Here is a 23,143-nt window from a genome sequence, read left to right on the forward strand (position 1 = left end):
ACGTTTTCAAATATGTGTGTTCAGTGTCACTACATTTAGCAATATTCTACAACGGCAACGCCTTCCTCTGCACATTTTGCTTGAAATTATAAATTATACATTCAATGCAGTACAAATTAACGGATTAGTTAGACTAATGACAGATAACTCTTGATGCATAAATACTGTATTAATGTGTGACATATTGCACATATATTGAGTTCTACAAGTATGAACATTTTGTTAAACCAGGATTGTTTAAAAAGATACGCACTTGTTGGGACAAAACAACATTCAAAATCCTATTTTCCCTAACCTTAAACCTAACCCTTAACCCTTAACCTAACCTTAACTCCTAACCCTAAACCTAAACCTAAAATAGCCTCCTTATTCCTTGGGACCAGCGAAATGTTCCTTGGACTTCTGGTCCCCACAAGGATAGTAAAACCAAACACACACCATCGTTTCCAGCACAATACACAAAAAATAAGATATGATTTAAGTAGTAAATACTTTGTCAGGGGTGTCAAACTCATTCCATGGAGGGCTTAGTGTCTGCAGGTTTTTTATTTTTTTCCCTTTCAATTAAGCCCTAGACAGCCAGGTGAGGGGAGGTCCTTCCTAATTAGTGACCTTAATTCATCAATCAAGGACAAGGGAGGAGCAGAACCCCGCAGCCCTCCGTGGAATGAGTTTGGCCCAATGCTTTATGTGAATTAATAGGTTAAAGAAAAAGGTTCATAAATGAAGGCTTATAAGGAGGAACAAATTCATCGGTTTTAAGAAAAATAGCCTACATTTAACATTTAATTAATTAAATCCCACCTTGTTAAACCAAATACAGACGAGACAAACATGGTGAGCCATCGTAATTTACATGTCAAAACGTAATAGTTAATCAACTCTTTATACCGGTATGTTTATTAGGATAGTGCGGCCTATCAGTGTGTGACTGGTTGGCTCTCTGTGTCATCTTTGCTGTTTTCAGAGCACTCTGATGGAATAAAGCAGCCTGAGTCTCTGGGACAGTCACTCTTCTCCTCCTTCAGGCTGTGTGATGAAGAGGGCTCCTCACTCTCCCTCACATCATCGCCTGCGAACACAAGAACAAAGCAGTCTGGTTGATTGGACCCTCAGACACAGACAGACACCTGCAGGTTGGCTGCCCGGATCCAAGTCAATTTTTAAATTAATTAGGGTTGCCATTCTCACATCATCCAAATGGAATTAAGCTTGATTTAATGACTAAATTCCTCCCTGGCTGGTAACCTCTGCCAGGGTTATCCAACAGCCAGTCACGATATCTGGTTCAGCCAGGGTGGCAGTGCCATCTGTTTGGTCAGGAACTAGCCCACAGTCACGATATCTGGTTTAGCCAGGGTGGCAGTGCCATCTGTTTGGTCCGAAATTAGCCCAACACACATTTATGACCTTAATTTCACTAACATAAATGGTGTTATGTGAGGACACAAACATTAATAACCCTTATGCTAAAACGCATCCCGTTTTGTAAGCAGCTGACAGAAACTGGCTAGTATTGTTCATTTCTTAATCTGGATTGGAGACCAATCTTTCTGTTTCATTTTGTGTTTCAGAGCCTTGCAGTGTTTTATAGAGGATTAGAATAGAGGAAGACATTGTGCCTCTTTAAGCAGTTTTTCTCTGACTGGTGCCAACTCTGCAGGATGGGCACATCTTTAATAATAACAGCGATAAGCATCTGCTTATCATACACAAAGATCAAGATGTTCCTTTCTGAACGTAGTGCTGCACAGCACAAAATGTCTGTGGTACAATTGCCCATTTCCTTTGCCCCAGTAGAAATCGAGTAGGGCTAGGCTACAGTAGAAATTGGTTTTACTACTCACTCTCTGTATATCTGCAGTCTGCAGCAGCCAGCAGCCTGCCTCTGTGTTCTGGATTCATCACGTTCAGCTCTATAAGGTGTTTCTCCTGCAGGTGCCTCAGGTCCTCTACTGTCTGGTAGCCATTCAGAAGCAGTGCAGATGCATACTCCTGGAATAAACATGATATAGTTCCATTGTCAATGTCATCTCATCTACCTTTCATAATCTTATACTAATTTGTTCACCTTTGAGTGCTTTAGGCTATGTTTATGCATATTATAATTATTTTGTTGGGTACTTGAGACAACACCGTTCTCAATACTGTGTGTCTAGTAGAGTTGTGGGACACTTTACATTGTTTTCTCAGTGTAGGTTTCATGTCATGGATTGATTGGTTACTGGAAAGAAAAAATTGAGCTGTATTTGGCAGTCATTTTAACAGGGTCAGAGCTAGAAGGGATCCAGCTTTTGTCTAATTAACATCAAAATACGATTATTTTTGCATTTTAGCTAACCCTAACCCTTTCCCTAACCTTAACCTAATTCTCCTAACCTGCTAGGTTAATTATCCTAACCTGCTACGAAAAGTCAAATCTGAAGTTAATTTGACAAAACCTTCTAGCTATGACCTCTGAGCACTCACCTCTAGATGAAGACGCTCCAGTAATTCCAGTAGTGTCTTTGGTCGTGGTCTCCTGCTCATCCTCTGAGGCCTGATCTTTGGCGCCTCCTCCTCTCTCTCTTTCTCCATGACCACGTCAACGTAGATGAACTTGAAGTTGCCCACTTTGTAGTTCAGCATCCCCGTCCATATGCCCATGGGAGGTTTACTGATGATGCTGATAATGTCTCCAACCTGGGAAAAGACATCAAGAGATTGGATTCATACATATAGGTTCATGAAACAGCTTTTACAAACATCTTTCATGACATTTCACATTACCCCAATCTAGAAGCATTACAGTGGCTTGCGAAAGTATTCACCCCCCTTGGCATTTTTTCCTATTTTGTTGCCTTACAACCTGGAATTAAAATGGATTTTTGGGGGGTTTGTATCATTTGATTTACACAACATGCCTACCACTTTGAAGATGCAAAATATTTGTTATTGTGAAACAAACAAGAAATAAGACAAAAAAAACAGAACATGAGCGTGCATAACTATTCACAAGTCAATACTTTGTAGAGCCACCTTTTGCAGCAATTACAGCGGCAAGTCTCTTGGGGTATGTCTCTATAAGCTTGGCAGATCTAGCCACTGGGACTTTTGCCCATTCTTCAAGGCAAAACTGCTCCAGCTCCTTCAAGTTGGATGGGTTCCGCTGGTGTACAGCAATCTTTAAGTCATACCACAGATTCTCAATTGGATTGAGGTCTGTGCTTTGACTAGGCCATTCCAAGACGTTTAAATGTTTCCCCTTAAACCACTTGAGTGTTGCTTTAGCAGTATGCTTAGGGTCATTGTCCTGCTGGAAGGTGAACCTCCGTCCCAGTCTCAAATCTCTGGAAGATTGAAACAGGTTTCCCTCAAGATTTCCCTGTATTTAGCGCCATCCATCATTCCTTCAATTCTGACCAGTTTCCCAGTCCTTGCCGATGAAAAACATCCTCACAGCATGATGCTGCCACCACCATGCTTCACTGTGGTGATGGTGTTCTCGGGGTGGTGAGAGGTGTTGGGTTTGCGCCAGACATAGCGTTTTCCTTGATGGCCAAAAAGCTCAATTTTAGTCTCATCTGACCAGAGTACCTTCTTCCATATGTTTGGGGAGTCTCCCACATGGCTTTTGGCGCCAACGTGTTTGCTTATTTCTTTCTTTAAACAATGGCTTTTTTCTGGTCACTCTTCCGTAAAGCCCAGCTCTGTGGAGTGTACGGCTTAAAGTGGTCCTATGGACAGATACTCCAATCTCCGCTGTGGAGCTTTGCAGCTCCTTCAGGGTTATCTTTGGTCTCTTTGTTGCCTCTCTGATTAATGCCCTCCTTGCCTGGTCCGTGAGTTTTGGTGGGCGGCCCTCTCTTGGCAGGTTTGTTGTGGTGCCATATTCTTTAAATTTTTTAATAATGGATTTAAATGGTGCTCCGTGGGATGTTCAAAGTTTCAGATATTTTTTTTATAGCCCAACCCTGATCTGTACTTCTCCACAACTTTGTCCCTGACCTGGAGAGCTTCTTGGTCTTCATGGTGCCGCTTGCTTGGTGGTGCCCCTAGTGGTGTTGCAGACTCTGGGTCCTTTCAGAACAGGTGTATATATACTGAGATCATGTGACAGGTCATGTGACACTTAGATTGCACACAGGTGGACTTTATTTAAGTAATTATGTGACTTCTGAAGGTAATTGGTTGCACCAGATCTTATTTAGGGGCTTCATAGCAAAGGGGGTGAATACATATGCACGCACCACTATTCCGTTATGTATTTTTTTGATTTTTTTTCATTTCACTTCACCAATTTGGACTATTTTGTGTATGTCCATTACATGAAATCCAAATAAAAATCCATTTAAATTACAGGTTGTAATGCAACAAAATAGGAAAAACGCCAAGGGGGATGAATACTTTTGCAAGGCACTGTATCTTCTGTCTACCTTGAGTTTGAGGGAGTCAGTGTCATATGGGCTGGGAACAAAGTCTGTGTGGACCCGTGCTCTACCACAGAAGTGTCCGTTGTAGGAGCCGTCCTCTTCTAGTCTCAGACTGTCTCTGGTACTGGAGCCATCTGAGACGCTGGCCACACCACCTGAGCCAACAGGGGACAAGACATCACAGTATGATTACACTGCACATATTTACCCCTGGACAAAGAAGAGTACGTGCGTGTATCCTTGTGTTGGAGGGAAGGTTACAAGCCTATGATAATATTGTAATATAATGGTAATAATATGGTAATACAATGGTAAAATAAAACGCATGAAAACATATCACATTTGCTTATTCTTCATTTACAAACATGTATCTTCATTTACAGACTTGTATGAGGAGAGACATGACTTTCTGTTGACATCCCTGTGGAGAGGACTTACTGGAGGAACTCTGTCCGCTGGACAGGCTCTCCAGAGAGTTGCTGGTCTTTTCAGAGCATTTCTCTAAAGGATGACCTCTCTCTGTTTCCTCTTCTAGGTCTCTGTCAGTGTCCTCACCCTGCATGGGAAATACAAGATGGACAAGCCACTATGTGAGTCTGCCAAATTGATGTTGATTCCTATATACTGTACATAACTGTGCCATTTATATAAGGAAGTGTCATTGAGTTAACAATTCAACATAGCCACTTCCAAATACTGACCAGGTTGTTGGATACTATTTTGTCACTTAGACCTAATTTCAACACAAATTGAACCTTGCTTGGCCAGACTTATTTTACAAGAGTATTCTTATGACATAGGTAGACATCACAATGTTGCATTTGAGGATGTGGGTTACAGCCAGTCAGAGAGGAAATATACAATATTTTAAGAGCCTCTAGATGCTTTGATAGACTACGCAGAATACTAAGTACTGTGTAGGATGAGGAAGAGGCAGTCTGTATTGTGACTCACAGCTTCCTCAGAGAAGGTTTTGGAGTGCTTCTTGCCCATCTTCCTGCGCATGGTCAGAGAGATGGCCTTCATCTTCTTCCCCAGGCTGCCTTGTTTGGTCTGATCAGAACCCTCACATCCAGACTCCTCTGCCACTGTTGTTCCATTTTCCTCTAGTCTGGCTGGTGATGGTTGTCTGAGGCCCTCAAATCGCCCAAAACTGGTGGAGCGCTGCATGGAGAGATTACAGATGACAGATTAAATGTGTGTTTACCACAGTGGCAGCAGGAGTCAGGACCCAATCTGGAATATTATGCAATGCATGTTGCACCCCCATCCCACCCAATCACCCAATCAAATGTGTTTATGATCATTTCCTTTCCTTTTATTCCTTTCATATTATGCTAATGAGGGACCAATTCCATGGTAATGAATTATGTTCTCCTACACCCTTGATTTACAGTAATACTGTGCCATTGTTTTGCACAATGTGTGTTGAGCCTAGAAGTCTGGCACATGTGGCAACTTGAACTCAATCTCTTTTGCACTATGTGTGTATCTCTATCAGGATGAGCTTGTGAGGTGCAGTTCATAGATTTTTCAAAATGTTCATAAACCTAAAAGTATTTATAATCTGTCCAAATGCCAGTATCTCCACATCAGATCACCAACATAATTATATAAATGTATAATCCCAGTAAATCCCTATTAAATACTAGGACCACACACTCTGCAGCAATCTAGGGAACCTTTTGAGTAATTTGATGGACCCTCCCCCTTCTTACAACTTTGACCATATATCTGCTGCACTTCCACACAGATGACCAATGTATTCTTTCTACTGACCATCAGTCAAGCATTGCTTCTTCTTTTAATTAGAATCACATTTTAGTGCTAACTATTGTAGGTAGTTAGCACTAAACAGTTAGTTATCAATTCTACACAGTTAGTCATCAATTCAATGTATTTGGACACGCTACTTAGAAATAATTTGTTTTCACCTACCTTTGGTTTACTGAGCTTTGATTTGTCTGAAACATTTGAGGCTGCCCTCTGTAGCATTTTGTGTTGATGTTGGTTGGTTTTAGAGTTCAGTCTAATGAAATCTTAAAGAAGCATATCTGTACTCTGACCAACTCTAATGGTATCTAAGTGTTAACTGCATAAACTAACCCAGACCGAATGCTTGACTTCCTCAAAAGGACAGGATGTGGCATGTGAGGCAATCAACATTCTGTCTATTACCACGGAATCGGTTTCAGTAGGGGAAAAAACACATTCTGCTAGATGAACATTTTGTGGTCTCCCTCTGTGATGACGGTGATATAATTTTGGAACCTAGTTACCATATGTGGTTGGGCTACATTTGTTGCATAACTCACACCTGGCATAGGCTATACAATGCCTTCAGAAAGTATTCATACCCCTTGACTTATTCCACATTTTGTTGTGTTACATCCTGAATTCAAAATGGAATAAATAGATTTTTTTCTCTCACCCATCTACACACAATACCCCATAATGACAAAGTCCCCCCCAATTTTTTGGGGGGGAGGGTCTTTGCTTATGTGTGAAAATAAAATACATAAATATCTAATTTACATAACTATTCACACCCCTTAGTCAAAACATGTTAGAATCACTGTTGGCAGCGATTACAGCTGTGAGTCTTTCTGGGTAAATCTCTAAGAGCTTTGCAGACCTGGATTGTACAGTAAGAAAAAAGCAGAAAATAGACTTATCCTAAATTATAATGTCAAGGTTGAACTTTTTTTTGCTCAAATGTCAAAAACTCGGGTGATTGTTTTGAGGAAGTGTTGAGGCTATGAACGGCAGACACAGGAAGAGAGGAAGATGGCAACTCTGTGATGTCGAAACAGTTTCCGCTTCATCATCTGCACTCAGTATGGATATATTACTAAAACTAGATGTTTTTGATCTACTTGATAACACGTTTGACACATTAAATGTAATTTACTGCCACATTAAATCAAACTTGCTGTGATTATCTTACATTAGGCTATATAAATGGCTATTCTAAGTTACATTTTGCCCATAAAAAATTATGGAATCAGTCAGCATCAATGACCTATTTAATTCATAGGTTGGTTTATAACTTTTTAGCAAGCTAGTATGTGGGTTACATTTACATTTTAGTCATTTAGCAGACGCTCTTATCCAGAGCGACTTACAGTTAGTGAGTGCATACATTTTCATACTGGCCCCCCCGTGGGAATCGAACCCACAACCCTGGCGTTGCAAGCACCATGCTCTACCAACTGAACTACAGGGGTTACTAGGTTACAGCAAGCTGTTCTACATTACTTATTTCTTGCAGTGGAATGTTCCAAACCATTAGTCATTCTCATCATTACTTATAGGTCTCAGCTTGGAGAGGGTTCTGTTTTCTCACAAATAATGGTAAAATTCATATCAGAAACAAATAAAATAGTGAGTTCATGCAGAGGTTGTATAGGCACATCATGGTCCTCCAATATGTGTATAATCAGTCCTCTGACGTTATAGGGAGGGGATTCAATTAAACGTTTACATTGAAGAGCTACAATCGACCAATGGCAAATAAGAGAAAAGGATATGGAAAATTACATTTCCTAATCCCACACTGTTTGCAATCAGGCATACTTGTCTCAATCCAGGATTACAGTTTCTAATCTATTTCTTCAGACCCTCCAGGCCGACCCTTGGAAATACTCAGCAGTTTTTCACGTGAGGAGGCTTGGTATTGTTCATAAATGTTGCATGAAATGATTTTCATAAACTAATCCTACATGAAGTCACTAGAGGGCAGCATGCGGGGGAAATGTACCTACAGTACACACATTTATATTGATTTAAAATTGAACACCCTAAACACTCCTACTGATACATTAGGAATGCTTATTTTTTCAATTGATGCTATTGACAGATATAATCCTATATTTTTAGACATGGCCCTATTTTCTATTTTATAACCCTGTTTATTAGAAAGAAAAATCTGAAATAGCCATATTACGGATTCCTAAAGATAAACATTTGTCCAAATACTAGCCACTCCTTTTGCCTAGTTTTGCCTTCAATGGCCTGTAACCCGTAGGTGTTGATCCCTCTGCAGGAATCAAAGGAGAAGATAAATCTATAGGAGCCTACGCAATCACAACAATGGAGTAATCTGAAATAATCTGCCCCAATGTCACGTAAACCCCAAACAATAGCTTTGTCTCACACAAAGCACTCAGAGCATGTGCTCACTGAATTTCAGATTGGATATACTGCATGTATAGAAATATCTCAATGAGTGCATGTGAGCACATCCTCTTTCCTAGTGTCCTAGTGTTCGTAGTCTTTTTAGCAGTCACTTACTATGGGTTCAAATAAAAACAAATCATCTATTTCATTGGAACATTTTTGATTGGTTGGTTTCAAGGCATTTGAAGTAGGGTATAGATTGGAACTAACATTTCCACAAAATGCCCAATCTACTATAATCTACTTTAACAGATGGCTATGTTGTTGTTTTTTTGCCATTAACTCACATTGGGGTTGCATTGATCCACATCAGTAACAGAGAGGGGGACACCCTGTGGCAAGGGGTCCCGTTTCAGGCTCCCATCTTGGGCCAGCCCCTGGTGCTTGGCCCAGTCCTTGGCCCGGGGCAGAGTGTAGTCATTGGCATAAACGGGGTACTCTGTGAGGGGCCTGCGGCAGATGTGGTAGGACGTTCCCCAATCCGGAGTGTTCTCGGCTGGGTTACTCCAGCGCTGGTTCCTGGGAGGAGCTCCAGGGACTCCAGGCCCAGTCCTCAGCTCCATGGCCACCGGGGCTAGGGTAGCATTCTCCTGGGCTGATGGTAGTACAGACTCACAACCAGGAGCTGACCTCCGGACCACATCCAGATAGGGTCCTTCTATCACTGGGATGGGCCCTGCTGGGTGGTGACCGGAGAAGAAGGCTACAGAAATTAACATCTGACAAATATGGACATTCATCAAAATTGTATAGAACACATGTTTTGTCATACCACAAGTCTCATTGTCTGTGGTAGATTTTCTGAGTTCCTTATTCCGTGTGGTGTCCTGATTTTTCTTGGCCTCTTCTTTTCCAGTTTTTGCACTTCCTTTATTCCCAGTCTTCTGACTCCCATGCTTTTGACTCTTTTTGATTGGCACTCTGGGCTTGGCCACTTCCCCGTTGGCATGGACAATCTGGAGTGTCACAAAAATCAAACACATAATAAAAACATGTCCGTTATGGAGGAACCTGAAACTGTCTTTACCTCGGTGTCAATAACCACGTTTTCATCCACAGTTTTTATCAGAGTAAAGTCATACCGTATTTTTAAAAATGACGACAGCTGTGATGGAAACAGGAAGTTTCGGTACAATTCTATAAATCACGACAGATCATTTGTTCGTTCGACATGGTGGGATCTTTCTGTGTTGGTCAAATTAATAATGCCAGAAATACCGGTGGAAACGCCTTTATGCGCAAATATTGATATAATAATAATCATATCGAAGTAAACTTGGAGTAACGCGATGATATGGTGTGTGGTCCTCATCCCACTACGACTCGGGAAACTGCAGTTTATTTGGCTACAGCTGAAATAAGTTTGATGAACATCAGAGGGTGGTAAGTTCACTGTGATATTCATGCTCCTTTCCAATAAATATTGAGGGTTTTATTCTGGTGACATGATGATCGATGCTTGACTGCCATTTAACAAACAAAAATATTCTCGCTCTTATCCATAATAATCTCATCATGTAGACCAGGGGTTTCCAAACTTTTTCACTCAGGCCCCCCTTCCAGCATTGGGGAACATCCCGTGCCTCCCACGCCTATTTCTATGGGCAAAAGCACTGTTCATGACTCAAACTGTTCACACCCCTCTTGTTGGAGGAGAGAAAATGTTGCAGGTTTAAAGCTTATTCCCTGCAATTCTACACATTTTGTCATGGGGTAAGAGAAAATGTTGCCGTTTTAAAGCTACTTTTCTTTCAATTCTATACCTTTTACCATGTCTAATGTTTATTCATGTGATATTTGAGTGACTCAAACATGACAACAAAATCTATGGGCTAAAAAAGTTAGCTGACATGGGCTAGTTGAAGTTCTGAATAGCTCTTTAAGGTATGCAATGACTGACATAACAAGAGGAAAACTGCACCTTGTGCATTCTACTATTACAACTTTCAAGAGTTCCTACATCAACAAAAAAAACCTTGGGGTGTACCCCACAGTTTGGGAACCACTGATGTAGACCCACACAGCCTACCCGCTATGGATCTGCGAGCGGTTGGCTAGAGCGCACGTGCCAAGACCAGAGTAGGCACATTTGCTATTTAACGCAACAGCGTTTGTGACAAAACTATAGGTAGGAGTTGAAAATGTGATGGAAACATTTTGAAGTTTAGATTTTTATTCGGTACATAAAAACTTAAGAGAAAAAAGTACATTTTGTGTGCAATACGTCATCATGCACTGATTTCTATCCGCAAAAAGTCAATTAGGTGGAAACGCCACTGGTGGAAAAATGTGCATATTTTCTTAATGCGGATTTTAGAGTAGCCTATTCGCGTGGAAATCTGTCGCCAATTGGATGGAAACCTAGCTATTGTCAGGTTCAAAAAGCTCAGTTGTGTGATTATGGTGATTTTACCCATTAGTATTATGAACAGCTAGCCATGCATTTTCTCTGGGTGAGATGCTGGCACTACTGGTGTCCAAATCCCATTTTAGGATATCAGCACACTGCACTAGTCTTGTTAGCCTCTGTGCCAAGCTGCCAACACAGGGACTGAGAGAGGCTGAGTGGCCAAATGTGGATCCACTCCCACACAATTGGCAAGCAATACCATATCTGGTCCTCACTGTGAATTAGTGAGAGTAGGGACTCCCCTGGTGCCACCCCAACAACCCACCCCTCTTTGCCATGTGGCCCAAAGATTATGGGGGCATAGTGGTACCCCTCTCCCAGCTGAGCCATCTGTACAGTATTAAAATTCAATCAGCATTTGTGTTAAGTGATTGCCCAATTTAAGGCCAAGAGGCTCTTTGGATGGAAAAACAGGCAGACCGCCATATCATTATAAGACTGTAAGACTCTGGGCTGGCATGGGATGGGCAGCATGGGGTCTGCTGTTGGGCCGATCACTCACCAGGTCTCTCTGTCTGCTGTTGGGCCGATCTGGGTTCTGAGCCCACCCCTCGGAACTCACCACCTACATACAACAAAAGAAAGAAACAATGAATTAAGTCAAGTTTTGGAAAAAATTGATAGGGGAAAATAGCTCAAGGTACTGGACAAAATAAGGGACAGTTCTTTTTCCCAACCTGAGTTGGTGGCTTTTCATTTTTCTTTCTTCTCGACTTGCGTCCTCCTCTTCCCCTTTTGGTCCTGATCGTGGCGTTGGCCTGGACCTCAGTTCTGACCATGGGCTTGACCATCTCTGAACCACAGAATCACACCAGTCAGAAGTCTCACTAAACTCCTAAACCCTGATAGGTAATGTTCCAATACAGCACTGTGATTGGGACTTTTATTCTGAGATGTAATGTCTTGTATCCATTCATAATCACATTCAGTTTCAGTATTATGCAGTGAAGTCTACCCTGTGTCTCATGTACTACACACTAATGCAATGCCCCCACCACAACCTCATGTACTGTAGTACACTGACTAAATTACACATGCCCAGAGTTGCCCCCAGTGTTACTACACTAATATCCTGCTGGCACTTAATTAATCCAAGGCCTGACAGCCAAGCTCCAGTCTGCACAACACTCTCCGTAAGAGGGATTTGGATGTTATGGGAATCTCTTCAGACACTTAAACTGTAGGCTACACTCAAGCGACGCCACAGCCAGAGCCCATGTGGTGGAGTGTCCAGATGAACGCAAGCGAATAGATCAGCTTAACCTCAAAATCCCCAGACAATTTACCTTCGTTTTGATTGTTCTTGATGTGGACTAAATCTAAATCTTCTTCTGGAGGGACTTTGGCGGGCAGCCAGAGAGTACTATTGCAGCCGGCAGCGGCATGATCTGCAGGGAGAGAAATCAAAACCATTAAGGGGTTTATTTGGCTGACCAAGGTCAGGGCACACCACAGTGAAAACAAAATGGAGGCCCTAAGTACCACAGACAGCCAAGCAAGTAACCGTGGCTGGCAATGAGAGTTTAATGTGTCCTCCCCCCAAAAAAAAAATTGCTACAAAATACTGTAGTAGACTCCTACTAAGTGCCAATGATATTTTTACCTAATTCAGCACAAAAACATCCAGAGAGGTTTTGGTGTAATGCTCTCTTGGTAATTTAACTGTTTGTCTGTGCATTGCTCAGGTTTGACTATTTGGTTGAAATTGTATGTCTGGCTAATGCTAAACTGTTGATTGATTGTCTTTCAGATGGGACGTTAAACGGGTGTCCTGACTCTCTGTGGTCACTAAAGATCCATGGCACTTATCGTAAGAGTAGGGGTGTTAAACCCGGTGTCTTGGCTAAATTCCCAATCTGGCCATCATGGCCACCTAATCATCCCCAGCCTCCAATTGGCTCATTTCATCCCCCTCCTCTCCCCTGTAACTATTCCCCATATCGTTGCTGTAAATGAGACTGTGTTCTCAGTCAATTTACCTTGTAAAATAAGGGTTAAATGAAAAATATATTTTTGTTCTTAGTGGTACAGTATATCATTAAGTCTTCATTTACATTTTTAGTCATTTAGCAGACGCTCTTATCCAGAGCGACTTACATTATCTTTTTATTTTATTTTCCCCGTGGGAATCGAACCCACAACCCTGGCGTTGCAAACGCCATGCTCTACCAACTGAGCTACATCCCTGCCGGCCATTCCCTCCCCTACCCTGGACCAATGGGTCTCCCAGTTGCGGCCGGCTACGACAGAGCCACTCGGGAGTCCATCAAGTACACCACACAAGCAGACCTTTATTATACATACCTAAAGTTCTGTTTTCTGATGCTGATTTGGATACATGTGTTCTGAAATAAAAGGGCAGAAAAATGTCAGGATTAAAGCCACAATCTGCCATTTCAACAGCCTGATTGACCCAAAGGGATACAGTGCACTTAAGTCAGCAAGTCCTAGGGATCTTTGCAGTAGATCTGACTATATTTTAAGTGGATATTGTTTTAATCCCCAGTCTAACCACAACACAATTGTTTTAACAAAGGGCTGTGAACCATATTGTGGTCTACTGCTATACAGTGCCCTCCACTATTATTGGCACCCCTGTTTAAGATGTGGTCGAGGACTTCCAAAAATTCTCTTTTTTTTTTAAAAACAACATAGAACCCAAATGCAAAAAAATAGAAAAATCCAACCACTTTGGTGGTAAAAAAAAAAATCACACATTTAGAAAAAAAAAAAAACTTTAAATCATGTGTCCCACAATTATTGGCACCCCTGATGTTAATACTTTGTACAACCCCCTTTTGCCAACAAGACAGCACTTAATCTCCTCCTATAACATTTCACAAGATTGGAGAACACAGAGAGAGGGATCTTTGACCATTCTTCTTTGCACAATCTTTCTAGATCATCCAGTGTCCTGGGTCCTCTCTTATGCACTCTCCTCTTTAGCTCGCCCCACAGGTTTTCGATTGGGTTGAGGTCTGGGGACTGAGATGGCCATGGGTTTGTGACTGCTGAACCATTTTTGTGTAGATTTTGCCACATGTTTTGGATCATTATCCTGCTGAAAGACCCAATGACGACCCATCTTCAGCTTTCTGGCAGAGGCCATCAGGTTTTTATTTAAAATGTCCTGGTAGTTCAAAGCGTTCATAATGCCATGCACCCTAACAAGGTCCCAGGGCCTTTGGAAGAGAAACAGGCCCACAGCATCACCACCATACTTCACGGTGGGCATGAGGTGCTTTTCGGCATACTCATCTTTTGTTTTACGCCAGACCCACTTAGAGTGTTTGTTGCCAAAAAGCTCAATCTTAGTCTCATCTGACCAAAGCACACGATCCCAGTTGAAGTCCCAGTGCCGCTTAGCAAACTCCAGACGTTTACGTTTGTGAGTGTTAGTGAGAAAAGGCTTTTTCCTTGCATGCCTCCCAAACAGCTTGTTGGCATGTAGAGAGCGTCTGATGGTTGTTTTGGAGACTTTGTGACCCCAAGATGCCACTCTTTGATGCAATTCTGTGACAGTGAGCTTAGGACTTTTTTTTACTTCTCTTACCATCCTCCTCACTGTGCGTTGTGGCAAGATAAACTTGGGACCTCTTCCAGCCTTGTTTGTCACTGTTCCAGTTGTTTTAAACTTCTTAATGATTCCTCTGACTGTAGATACGGGCAAGTTAAGGCGAGTGGCTATTTTCTTGTAGCCATTGCCTGACTTATGAAGGTCGACACAAATCTGCCTTACTTGAATGGTGTTCTCTTGTCTTTGCCATGTTGACAAATGGGTAGGAGAATTAGGCCTCTGTGTCACGTCATATTTATACCCCAGGGAAACAGGAAGTCATGAATTACTAATTAAAAGTTCCTAGATACCCTGACCAACTTTAGCAACTACAGAAAAATATATTTTTTTAAAAATCAATAAAAAATTTCAGCGGAATTGTTAGGGGTGCCAATAATTGTGGGACACATGATTTCAAGTTTTTTTTTTTCTAAATGTGTGATTTTTTTTTTTACCACCAAAGTAATGTACTTAAATAAAAGGTTGGATTTTTTTGCATTTGGGTTCTATGTTGTTTAAAAAAAATGAAAATTTTTGGAAGTCCTCGACCACATCTTAAACAGGGGTACCAATAATAGTGGAGGGCACTGTATATGTATTTAAAGAAAGTCCTGCTATGTCTTCAAGTGAGAGAGAATTCCCATATAGTTCAATCATGTAAGTTGTTGTGGTTCAACATTTCTCTTTGTAGTTTATAGCTGTCTAAAAACATAAAGGTCATAGAGATTGCTCTTAAGCGCTGCTTGTGTAGATTTTGCAGTGGGACATCAATTAGAAAAGCTAAAGGTGTTGAATGAGACTTGACTGAAACTTGTACTCAAACTAGCACAGAACCCTGCACCTCCTGCTTTCTTGGCAACCAACATAACAGGGGCTCCTCTTCATCTGATCACATTGGTTTGACAGGTGACACCGAAATGAAAATGACATTTTCCTGTGTGTAATTGATTTGGATTGTGATGTTCATTCCTTCCCAATCTTTTGCTTTAGATAGCATTGTCTAAATAGACAGATGCTTGGGGGCTTACAGTGTGAAATCTACATAGGGGCAGAAAGGCAGGAAGCTTGGTAAAGAGTTGCGACTTAAAGTATTATCCCTTGGGAGGATAGAGCGCCTTTGGAGCCATTTTACTCTACTGACTAAAGGCTGAGCTCAGGGCTTCTCCACTTTCACTGCGCTTTTTATTATGGATACAATGCCCTGCACGCACACTCTGTCAATAGAAACAGATCTGAACAAAGTATGACAAACTCACATTCTTTTCTTATTTTTGGTGTTGTTGTTCTGCATTTGGGAGATCTCCTGAAAGCAAAAGAGAACATTATTAATCTTTGATTCTACATGCTTAAATGTGGAAGAGTTTGCCTATTGGCATGAAAACGTTTGCATAAATATGACAAAAATATTGGTTGTGATGTCCATGCCATCTTAGCAGAACAGATTCGATTGGCGGCTGATGGTAATGCCTTTAGGACCAGCTGTCAATGGATTGTTTTCATCATCATAATTTCATAATCAGCTTTATTGTTTGGGTCCAATCTGATCCTCTGGCAGACCACAAGTCTCAACTCCTGCGAGAACAGGTACCCCACAAGATTTAGCTCTGGTTTGTCCAGATGGATAACTTATACCCATGGCATGGCATTAAATAAATGATCAACTATACAGTTGACAATTTCCTGCCATGAATGCGCTTATCAGTGAGTATGTTGGGCGCACAGAGAAGAGGAGCTACAGCTTTTAGCATTTGGTCTATTCAAGGTCAAGATCTTAATTCTGGAAAATTGACTTCCCAATGAAAACTCAATCTAAGGGTACAAAGTGTGTGCGTTTGTGTGTGTGTATATGTGTGCGTGCGTATGCATGCATTTGCATAGGTATGTGCATGCATTTGTGCACAATGCATATGTGTGTGTGTGTAATCACCATGGAGATGGATCGTCCCGAGCCATGCCACTTGGGGTTTTCATCCAGCAGCACGGCGAGGCTACAGGAGCGGCTGGAGGAACGGCTGGGGATGGTGTAGACCTGTGCATCACTGGAGTCCTGCACAGCCTCATACAGACTGTCCATAGAACCCTCCTGGACACACACACACACACACACAAAATCAGGGACACAATCAGGGACACGCTGTAGACTGCTGGGCTAGTCTAGCAACAAGAACCTGTTTGAGATTGCTTGCTTCTTGGGGGAAGGTTAATAAGATTTGATCAGATATCTCTATGGATTACCATCTCTTGATTGAATTCTTTCTACACTGAACAAAAATATAAGCGCAACATGTAAAGTGTTGGTCCCATGTTTCATGAGCTGAAATAAAAAATCCCAGAAATGTTCCATACGCACAAAAAATGTATTTCTCCCAAATGTTGTGCACAAATTTGTTTACATCCCTGTTAGTGAGCATTTCTCCTTTGCCAAAATAATCCATCCACCTGACAGGTGTGGCATATCTGTGACGAGTACTGAGGATACGAAGAGGCAGGACACAGATGCAGGAATCAACAATGTAAAGGTTTACTTAACACTGAGCAAGAGAACAACAAAGAGCGAGTACACGACAAGACACTAACAATCACACACAACACAACACTGAACAGTCCAGGGCTATATAGGGGTGGTGATGAGATGATGAGGTGCAGGAGGTGATTAGGGTGCGTTGGGTTTCCATTCCGGTGTTGCCGAGGTGGTGCGCTCAGACCGGTGGCTCAGTAGACCGGCAAATCAGAGCGCCGGAGGGGAGCAACGGGAGGAGATGTGACAATATCAAGAAGCTGATTAAATAGCATGATTATTACACAGGTGCACATTGTGCTGGGGACAATAAAAGGCCACTCTAAAACGTGCAGTTTTGTCACACAACACAATGCTACAGATGTCTCAAGTTTTGAGGGAGTGTGGACTTGGCATGCTGAATACAGCAATGCCAACCAGAGCTGTTGCCAGAGAATTGAATGTTCATTTCTCTACCATAAGCCGCCTCCAACGTCGTTTTAGAGAATTTGGCAGTACCTCCAACTGGCCTCACAACCACAGACCATGTCTAACCACGCCAGCCTAGGACCTCCACATCCGGCTTCTTCACCTGCGGGATAGTCTGAGACCAGCCACCCAGACAGCTGATGAAACTGTGGGTTTGCACAACTGAAGATTTTCTGCACAAGCTGTCAGAAACCGTCTCAGGGAAACTCCTCTGCGTGCTTGTCGTCCTCACCAGGATCTTGACCTGACTGCAATTCGGCGTCATAACCGACTTCAGTGGGCAAATGCTCACCTTTGATTGCCACTGGCACGCTGGAGAAGTGTGCTCTTCACAGATGAATCCCGGTTTCAACTCTACCAGGCAGATGGCAGACAGTGTGTATGGCGTCGTGTGGGAAGCAGTTTGCTGATGTCAACGTTGTGAACAGAGTGCCCATGGTGGCTGTGGGATTATGGTATGGGCAGGCATAAGCTACGGAAAACGAACACAAATGCATTTTATCGATGGCAATTTGAGTGCACAGTGATACCGTGACGAGATCCTGAGGCCCATTGTCGTGCCATTCATCCGCCACCATCACCTCATGTTTCAGCATGATAAGACACAGACCCACAATTCCTGGAAGCTGAAAATGTCCCAGTTCTTCCATGGCCTGCATACTCAGACATGTCACCCGTTGAGCATGTTTGAGATGCTCTGGATCGATTTGTACGACAGCGTGTTACAGTTCCCGCCAATATCCAGCAACTTCGCGCAGCCATTGAAGAGGAGTGGGACAACATTCCACAGGCCACAATCAACAGACTGATTAACTCTATGCAAAGGAGATGTGTCGCCCAGCATGAGGCAAATGGTGGTCACACCAGATACTGACTAGTTTTCTGATCTACGCCCCTACTTTCTTTTTAAGGTATCTGTGACAAACAGATGCATATCTGTATTCCCAGTCATGAAATCCATAGATTAGGGCCTAATTTATTTATTTCAATTGACTGATTTCCTTATATGAACTGTAACTCAGTAAAATCTATGAAATTGTTGCATGTTGCGTTTATATTTTAGTTCAGTGTAAAAAGACAATCTGTCAGCAGCACTTGTAGAACTGTCTTGATCCATTACATCTGGGCCACTACTATGTATTGTGAACTATTATGCAGTAGATCCTGATACACGTGATGGTGAATAACAACAGAAACAACAACGCTGCAATCACGCTTCTTCAACCTGCTGACCATGGATCAGTTCTGAGGACAAGTCGGTCAATAATCCTGAACTGTGTTCAACATCCCCAGCATCTGGCCAAGGTGAGGACTTGGTAGGCTCCAGCTACATACTCCTCTAATACAGTTGTGCTTGTGATTATTTCCTTTCTATAAATCTATGAAATCTCCCATATTTCGGTCATCTAAAAAACCACACGCCAAATCTACTCTCTAGTGTAACAGTACTGTAATAGCATCACTTAGTTGCTTCCATACACAATCACAGAAATGTACAGTAGAAGACACAATTGCACTGCTTACAAAGACTAAAACCGCTATTTTAAAAGGAGATTTTATAGCACCATAAAATTCATCAAAAGACACTGAAGTAAAGCCCCACAGAAATCCTAGTCCGTTTCTGTCCCGCTGGGCTCAAATCCACCACCAAATCAAGCCATGCCTCTCCAGTGGCGCGGTGCAGTTTCGCGGGGCCCCTCCCAAGGTTCGAGCAAGGCCCCCCCCCATTTTGTTGGAATTTCTTTTGCCATGGGGCAGAGACATACATGTGCAGTTGTATAGCTAATCTCATGCTATTTTACACATTTTGCCATGCGGCTTAGAGAAAATGTTGCTGGGGCTGCGGGGGGGGTTGGCTGCTACGCCAGTGTGCTTCTCAATCCGCTCTAATTTTAGGAACACATCAGCCCCTCTTCAACACACACACACACACACGTCTGAGAGAGAGGGAAGCCCTACACTGAGGAGAAGTAGAAAAAGAAAGTTGAGCCTTACCAGAGAGAAGCAGAAAAGGTTCATCTTTGTGGAGAGGAGAAACTATACCGGTCTCTTTCCCCTGGAGCTGTAGAGAGCGGTGTGGACTGGATAGAGCTGTAGAGAGCGGTGTGGACTGGATAGAGCTGTAGAGAGCGGTGTGGACTGGACAGAGCTGTAGAGAGCAGTGTGGACTGGACAGAGCTGTAGAGAGCGGTGTGGACTGGACAGAGCTGTAGAGAGCGGTGTGGACTGGACAGAGCTGTAGAGAGTGGTGTGGACTGGACAGAGCTGTAGAGAGAGGTGTGGACTGGACAGAGCTGTAGAGAGCGGTGTGGACTGGACAGAGCTGTAGAGAGCGGTGTGGACTGGACAGAGCTGTAGAGAGTGGTGTGGACTGGACAGAGCTGTAGAGAGAGGTGTGGACTGGACAGAGCTGTAGAGAGCGGTGTGGACTGGACAGAGCTGTAGAGAGCGGTGTGGACTGGACAGAGCTGTAGAGAGCGGTGTGGACTGGACAGAGCTGTAGAGAGAGGTGTGGACTGGACAGAGCTGTAGAGAGCGGTGTGGACTGGACAGAGCTGTAGAGAGCGGTGTGGACTGGACAGAGCTGTAGAGAGCTGTGCTGTGGAGTCACTCCGTCAGAGACACAACAGCCCTCCACTAGTCCAGGGCAGGCTGCCTGCCTGCTGTCTGCTCAGATTAATACCACAATACCACACCCCTCCCATAATCCAATAGAAGGAGGGACCATTACTCCATTAGACCAAAGATACCTCACTCATTCACAAAAGAAACCCCTCACTGGAGTACCAGAATACTGGATTAAGCCATGGGATGGAAAGAAAGTCAATGTTGCTGGGTCCATGCTTTCATAGGTTATTTCAGTGGTACTACTGAATGACGTGACTGGTGTTTTAGAGGTATTGAATTCATAATGGTGTGATGTTTTCCACTTTCAGCTTATGCATATTGCTGACGTATGTCCTTCTTTTAATAGGTATGTTAGGGATGGATAGCTTTGTTCAGTATTTCAGAAGCACAGAGTCAATTCCTCTTTTGGTACCATATCATGACCTTCATAATACTACTGAAAAGGCTTGAGCTCATTTGACTGTGCTGCTGCTCTTTGACCTCCACAACAGTTAAAATAGTCAGGGGCGCATCTTTCACTGGGGACGGGGGGGGACATGTCCCCACCACATTCTGAAATTGCATTTTTATCCCCCCCAGTTTTATCATTGGAATGTGATACAAAACGAGGCAACGGTGTGCTTTAGGACCATGCGGACGCCTCCGAGCGGTCGGGTAGGCTGTTTGGAGTGTTTATCCGACCCACATTTCTTTGGGATAATAATAATAAAGTTATGTCCCCACACTTCTAAAACCAAAGTTGCGCCCCTGCAAATAGTGAAGACATTAGCTTTGTGATCAGCTATATTATCAGAAGTCTATTATTCATATCATTCACATTTGCAAACTAGTCATTTCCTATTTTCTGTAAACGATCAGAAATTAATTCTAAAGAAATGGTGCCTGGATAAGCCGATTCTCAGTCAACTTCTGAGAAATCCTGGAAGCTCTTTGTTTAATTGGGTTTTGATGTTAATGTGATATGCACGCTACATCCTTTTTTTCTTCAGCTTAAGATATGTAAATGGTTATTATTTAAATTGAAAAATCTTGGTAAGCTGCCATTTCATAAATGCATTACTCTTATAGTATTAATTCTACAGTATTACCACAGTTGGCTATCCCACAACTCCATGAGGAAATGCTACCTTCTATTAAAGCTCAATGGAAAGGGGACATTGTTGAATACTGCATAAAAGGAATAGTTGAAAATGTAATCTGATTCTTATAAAAGTCTCAATTCAACACAGTTTTTGGGGTGTGAACTAGTGTTCAGAAAATCCTACAGGAGAAGAGTGCCAGTCAAGTGATCTTCTCTCTCTCGCTGTCTCTCTCTCTCTCTGTCTCTCTCTCCTCCCCTCTCTCTCTTTCCTTTTCTTTTGATTCTTTCTGCATGATTAAAGAAGTAGTCCATATCACAGCTTAACTTAAGTGCATTTGATCTCTTTCCCCTTCTCCTAACCTGAAATGAGCAGAGCAGCGTTACTAAATCATGAGTTCATACAGTAGTAGCCTACATAGCGTGCTCTTCCACACTTGGCCAGGCTCTGTCGTAGCCGGCCGCGACCGGGAGACCCATGGGGCGGCGCACAATTGTCCCAGCGTCGTCCAGGGTAGGGGAGGGAATGGCCGGCAGGGATGTAGCTCAGTTGGTAGAGCATGGCGTTTGCAACGCCAGGGTTGTGGGTTCGATTCCCAAGGGGGGCCAGTATTAAAAATAATGTATGCACTCTAACTGTAAGTCGCTCTGGATAAGAGCGTCTGCTAAATGACTAAAATGTAAATGATGTGGACTTCCCAATATAGACAACCAGTGCGGTGCATGTTAATGTTATAGACCCTGCTGTGATTCAATATATTGATCCTAGACAGGCGAGACTGTAGTATGTACTCTTACATTACTGTACAATATCCTCACTTTACTCTCTCCCTGGTCAAGCACTCTCCCTCCCAGACACCCACCACTCAACACAGCAGGGGGCCTTAACAACTGTCAGCTTATTTACCCCTAGTCATTTTCTCCACCCTTAATGTGTGTATTTATGTTGTGTACAGTGCATTCGGAAAGTCTTCAGACCCCTTGACCTTTTCCACATTTTGTTATGTTACAGTCTTATTCTAAAATTGATTAAATCGTTTTTCCCCCTCATTGATCTACACACAATACCCCATAATGACAAAGCAAAAACAGGTTTTTAGACATTTTTGCAAATTTATAAAAGAAATGGAAATATCACATTTACATAAGTATTCCGACCCTTTACTCAGTACTTTGTTGAAGCACCTTTGGCAGAGATTACAGTGTTGAGTCTTATTGGGTATGCCGCTACAAGCTTGGCACACCTGTATTTGGGGAGTTTCTCCCATTCTTCTCTGCAGATCCTGTCAAGCTCCGTCAGATTGGATGGGTAGCGTCGCTGCACAGCTATTTTCAGGTCTTTCCAGAGATGTTCGATCGGGTTCAAGTCCGGGCTCTGGCTGGGCCACTCAAGGACATTCAGAGACTTGTCCCGAAGCCACTCCTGCGTTGTCTTGGCTGTGTGCTTAGGGTCGTTGTCCTGTTGGAAGGTGAACCTTCACCCCAGTCTGAGGTCCTGAGTGCTCTGGAGCAGATTTTCATCAAGGATCTCTCTGTACTTTGCTCCATTAATCTTTTCCTCGATCCTGACTAGTCTCTCAGTCCCTGCCGCTGAAAAACATCCCCACAGCATGATGCTGCCACCACCATGCTTCACCGTAGGGATGGTGCCAGGTTTCCTCCAAATGTGAGGCTTGGCATTCAGGCCAGAGTTCAATCTTGGTTTCATCAGATCAGAGAATCTTGTTTCTCATGGTCTGAGAGTCTTTAGGTGCCTTTTTGCAAACTCCAAGTGGGCTGTCATGTGCCTTTTACTGAGGAGTGGCTTCCAGCTGGCCACTCTACCGTAAAGGCCTGATTGGTGGAGTGCTGCAGAGATGGTTGTCCTTCTGGAAGGTTCTCCCATCTCCACAGA

General features: G+C 42.8%; 1 protein-coding gene across 7 annotated transcripts; it reads right to left on the minus strand.

Moving 5' to 3' along the window:
• Positions 1 to 148: 148 nt before the first annotated feature.
• LOC121557813 (SAM domain-containing protein SAMSN-1-like) lies at positions 149 to 20,263 on the minus strand. 7 transcript variants are annotated; one of them, XM_045214443.1, is made up of 15 exons: positions 19,539 to 20,263; positions 16,485 to 16,640; positions 15,814 to 15,860; positions 13,306 to 13,346; positions 12,288 to 12,389; positions 11,679 to 11,794; positions 11,504 to 11,566; positions 9,364 to 9,547; positions 8,879 to 9,294; positions 5,367 to 5,576; positions 4,851 to 4,968; positions 4,416 to 4,567; positions 2,470 to 2,682; positions 1,848 to 1,995; positions 149 to 1,072 (listed from the first exon to the last, which is right to left on the minus strand). In XM_045214443.1, exons 1-15 carry the CDS (start codon positions 19,560 to 19,562, stop codon positions 921 to 923), a joined length of 2,142 nt encoding a protein of 713 aa, XP_045070378.1. In that variant the 5' UTR covers positions 19,563 to 20,263; the 3' UTR covers positions 149 to 920. The 7 variants fall into 7 exon arrangements, with proteins under 7 accessions (XP_045070378.1, XP_045070373.1, XP_045070386.1 ...); XM_045214438.1 differs by having other exon boundaries at positions 4,416 to 4,573; positions 19,539 to 20,262; XM_045214451.1 differs by having other exon boundaries at positions 4,416 to 4,573; positions 8,879 to 9,270; positions 19,539 to 20,261.
• Between the last annotated feature and the right edge of the window lie 2,880 nt (positions 20,264 to 23,143).

This window comes from Coregonus clupeaformis, chromosome 5 (assembly GCF_020615455.1).
Source record: "Coregonus clupeaformis isolate EN_2021a chromosome 5, ASM2061545v1, whole genome shotgun sequence".
In the NCBI taxonomy this organism is placed as follows: domain Eukaryota; kingdom Metazoa; phylum Chordata; class Actinopteri; order Salmoniformes; family Salmonidae; genus Coregonus; species Coregonus clupeaformis.

Bases quoted from the DNA above. Each gene is read 5' to 3' on its own strand.
- LOC121557813 (XM_045214438.1), bottom strand. From the start codon at position 19,562: ATGAACCTTTTCTGCTTCTCTCTG. The intron at 15,861-16,484 runs GTGATTACACAC...TTTTGCTTTCAG, and splicing joins CGGGACGATCCATCTCCATG to GAGATCTCCCAAATGCAGAA. The intron at 12,390-13,305 runs GTATGTATAATA...CTCTCCCTGCAG, and splicing joins ATCAGAAAACAGAACTTTAG to ATCATGCCGCTGCCGGCTGC.